The 4,233-nt window shown below is 59.3% G+C and overlaps 1 protein-coding gene across 1 annotated transcript in view; it reads right to left on the reverse strand.

Annotated features, from left to right (window-relative positions):
* LOC104410033 (5-hydroxytryptamine receptor 3A-like) overlaps positions 1-3,406 on the reverse strand; it is a 3,664-nt gene extending 258 nt beyond the window's left edge. The window contains 10 exon segments of the mRNA XM_010020087.1: positions 1-5; positions 8-37; positions 205-438; positions 618-828; positions 1,087-1,247; positions 1,444-1,613; positions 2,187-2,296; positions 2,638-2,682; positions 2,854-3,017; positions 3,316-3,406. The exon segment at positions 1-5 is cut by the window's left edge and continues 258 nt beyond it. Coding sequence (XP_010018389.1) covers positions 1-5; positions 8-37; positions 205-438; positions 618-828; positions 1,087-1,247; positions 1,444-1,613; positions 2,187-2,296; positions 2,638-2,682; positions 2,854-3,017; positions 3,316-3,406 — 1,221 coding nt within the window.
* Positions 3,407-4,233: the final 827 nt, after the last annotated feature.

Consider the following 4,233-nt stretch of genomic DNA (forward strand, 5'->3'; position numbering starts at 1 on the left):
TCTCGAGGGTCCTCACAGCCATAGTGGTTCAGCTTGGCTGCAGGATCAACAGAGGCAAGGGAGAGAAATCTCTTTAGATGGAGAACTGGGATTCCTGCAGGTGATCTGGGCATCCAGATCACCGTGTAAACAGGGACTATGTAGTCGGATAAGTAGGATCTAGTCCCATTCGGTTCCCATGGGACCTCTCTGTGCAGCCCTTACCCGTACTGTCATTGTTCTCCACCTGCCTGGAGATGTCTGAGTGCTGTGTCCTGCTCTGGCTAAATTTCTTCCTGTCCCGAATGCAGAGCAGGACGGTGGCTCGTTCCAGCAGCAGGTGCTTCACCCATGCAGGCACATGGGGCTGCAGGTCTTGCTTGTGCACCAGGCGCACGATCAGGATGGTCTCCGTCAGGCTGATGACAAGCAGCGCCATGCACACCACAAAGTAGATGCCTGCAGAGGCATCAGCAAGGTGGGTGGCCTGCAAAGGCTTGTACACAGAGGGCGGTACTCAGCAGTCCCTCCGTGCCCACTTTTCTAGGGGACCTGGGGTCTCTGTACAGGGCAGCAGCTCCTGCTGACCCAGCCCAGGGCTCCTGTGGCAATTGGTTTGGCAGGTAGTGACACCGTACCTATCAACGGGGTGCCAACAGCAGTAGCTGGCAGTGTGTCGGATACGATGATGAGGAAAACCGAGTAGCCCAGTAGGAGGGTGATCTTGAAAGAGACCCTCTCGCCACTGTTGGGAGGTAGGTAGAAGCCCACAATGTCCATAACCATCAGGAAGATGCTGGGGAGAAGCAGGCTGACAGTGTAGAAGAGGGGGCGCCTCCGGATGACTACCTGCAGGACAGAGAGACAGGAAAGGCTCAGTAAAGGGTGGAATCGAGGGTGTGAGCTGGTGCAGCTCTCTGCCAAGGTAGGCGAGGGTCATGGGATGCACTAAGGTGAGTCAGAGGAAGGGCTCAGCACTGGGAACCTCCTGCCCGCAGGCAGGAGCTCCTCGGCACAGGGCTGCTGGATGATCAGGCAACAGGGACAGTGGCAAGACCCTTCCCTAGCACCCCATCCCCCAAAAGTGCAGTGGCCAACGACCCTTACGTAGAATTTCATCTCAGCATAGCTGTCGCTGCTCTTGACGCTGAACTCCTGGAAGTGGGTGAGGATGTAGAGCAGCTCCCACTCGCCCTGGTTCATGAAGACGCTCCGGTCGAACTTGACCAGCTCCGGCTGCCGCCACAGCGAGAGGTTGATGTCACGGACTGAGGGGCAGAGGAGAGGTGAGGACCAGGGTACCCGGCCCCAAGCGCCTCAACGCTAGGTGCCTGCCCTCCCCGCACGTATCCCCGGTCCGCTGGGGCCATCTAGAGGGACGAGCTGCCTTCTGCATCGAGCTGCGGCCCAGCGGAGGGGAGCGAGGTTCTGCCCACCCCCGAGCCGCGGCGTCCCGGCACTCACTGTGGTGCAGCCAGCTGGTGAAGGTGAGGGAGCAGTTCTGGACGTCGAAGGGGAAGTTGTAGATGTCCAGGCTGCAGGCGGTCATCACCTGGATGGGTTTGAGGTTCTGCACCTCCCCGTGGTGGCCAACGTAGACATAGGGGACATGGGGGGACTTTCCGACGTCCACACTGTGGGGCATGAGGGACAGAGACGTGAGCTGGGGAGCGCTGGGCAGGGACTCCTGCTGCTGAGTTGCATTTGGGAGGAGACCTGCCCAGGAGCAGGGGCTTTGCCCTTGGGAATGCTTTTTTGGGCAATAGCCGTGCAGGCACACCTGCATGGCGTCACCTCTGGGCTGCCTGGGCTGCTGCCCTCTCCCAGCCCAAGGAGTGCCTGTGTTCTTGCCCCGGTACTCTCTGGAGCTGGTGGGAACACCTTAAATCCCCACAGAATGGGCAGGATGCCGGCTGGCTTCGTGGGAAGGGCCGGCAGCTCTGCAGCTGCCCTCGCATTGTGCTGCCTTCACAAAGCCTTTCTGCAGCTATCTGGATCCCACCCCCGGCACGGCGGGTAATTACCGATGGTTGCGGTGAGCCAGCATTGGAAATGGCCCAAGTGCTGTTCCCCATCTGCAGCTCACCCGGTGTGGGGAGGCTGCCAGCTCTGTGCCAGGAATACAAAGTGCCAGGCAGCACGTGCCTGTGGTGGGCAAGGAGGCCCAGCCCCACACCGTGTCCCTTCTGGCTTCTGGCCACACTCACAACTCGTTGATGAGGATGTCGGGCACCCAGATGCTCTCCACGGGGAGGGAGATCTGCGTCAGGTTGTCGAAGCGTCCTGGGTCCCACCTGAGGAACTCGTCCGTCCAATGCTGCAACAAGGGAGAGGGGCCTTGGAGGGTGAGGACCCTGCAAACCCACCGGCACCCAAACCCTCCCAGCTAGCGCCCAGCCATAGGAACCAATCTTCAATGCCATCCATGGGAGGGAGGAAAAACGCTCATCCTCCACCTATCGCACCACCCAGTAGTGTGAAGGTTGAAGCATGAAAGCTGTGCCTCGAGGTTCATGCCCTGCAGAGGCCTTGTCATCCCTGGATGGGTTTCACCTTGCTGTACTCCAGCAGGGCTGCACACCTCTCCCGTGGGAAAACCTGTGTTTGCATGGGTGCCAGGCAAGGAAGGGGTGAGGTTTCAAAGTCTCATCTGCTCACCTGCCTGTACCAGATGTAGGTGGTCAGCACCTGGTTCTTCTCATCCTGCAGGAAGAAGAGGACATAGTGTTGGCACAGGCATTATTGTCACTCCAGCAGATGAGCAGAGCATGCCAGGAGGATGCTGCGCACTGTGGTACCTTCCCTTGCTGTGAACACGCAGAAGCTGCCCGTTTCCAGGCAGCCCAGAAGCTGGGAAGGGAGCAGAGGACTCACCACGCTGAGGATGGCGTAGACCATGAGGTCGATGGCCACGTTGGTGGTTGTTCGCCAGTCCCGCACGGGCCGGGTGCCCTTCTGGTAGTGGGACAGCAGGTAGTGGGACAGCCGGCGCAGGGCGGGCTCCGTGGGCTCTGGCGTCCGGCCCTGCTGCCGGGTGCCTGCCAGTGGAGGGAGGAAAGGAGGGATGAAGGGATGAAGGGCTGCTCACACTGGGGCAGTGGCTGCAATCACCCTGGGCTGGGCTGTGACTGTGGGATGCTGCTGGCTGCCATCCCAGACCCTCCCTGACCAGGGAGGCTTTTCCCATGGAAGTTCAACAGGAGCCTCCTGATGGGAAACACGCCAGCTCACTAGACCCAGTGCCTAACCTTATATGATTATCTTTCTGCTGTGCAGGTGATCAGCGCTGTGACCTCCCCCCAGCCTTGGAGTGCAGAGCTGCCATCTTCCACCCACCCTGCACAGACACCAGGACAGTGGCAGCGGGGACCACGAGGGACTCGCTGCCCCCAGATAAGTTTCCTACTGCTCGCTCCTTCCAGGCCATTTCTTCTTTGCTCAGCAGGTGGAGGTTAGAGACGAACCAGGATGCTAAATTCATTTATTAGTGCCTTGGTGTTTGCTTCCTGTGGAAACAATCCCTCAGCTGGTGCCGGCAGCACTAATTGTGGAGCAAATTGCTCGTGGTGCCCGTGTCCTTGCTGCAAGGCAGCCGGTGACGCCACGGCCGAGCCAGGGCAGTGGAGCCACGCTCGTGGCTTTGCTCTGCAGCAAGCCCAGCCCCGGTGTCCAATTCCCACATAATGAAAGGGACTAATTGGAATAGATCTGCGGGAACTTGGGAAAAGCTGCTGGAAGGAAACTGTAATCTGTATTTTAAGCTAAAAAAACCCAAAACCTACAGCAGCTTCAGCCCCTCTAATGCTGCATGTGATGGGTAATCCCGAAGAGCCTGCCAGGCACACGACCCTTGCCGAGGCAGGAGTGTGTGGATGGATGGAGCCGAGGCGGGGTGAGAGGCAGCAATTAGGGTGAGGGGAGGAAAACAGGCGCTGCCATCACCGTGGCTGGGCCCAGCGGCCTTTCCTGCTGCAGCTGGTGGTGCTGGCCCATGCCCGTGCTCCTCCTCACACCCGGGTCTAGGTGGTCTGTCAGCGGGAAATTGCTTTGCAGAGGGAGGAACGGGCTGCTCCGTGTGTCTGCCACAAACACCATGCCGGTCTGTGTCCCTCCAGCATCACTAGGGCAAGAGCATCCCTGCTTCTCCTCTGCAGCGCTGCAGGAGAAGGTTCGGGAGAGGGGAGTGGTGCCTGACCCAAGTTACAAACCACTGGAAAGTCCCAGCTGTGCTGGTGCAGAGCAGCTCAATGATTT

This window comes from Nestor notabilis, unplaced genomic scaffold (assembly GCF_000696875.1).
Source record: "Nestor notabilis isolate BGI_N333 unplaced genomic scaffold, ASM69687v1 scaffold20168, whole genome shotgun sequence".
In the NCBI taxonomy this organism is placed as follows: domain Eukaryota; kingdom Metazoa; phylum Chordata; class Aves; order Psittaciformes; family Psittacidae; genus Nestor; species Nestor notabilis.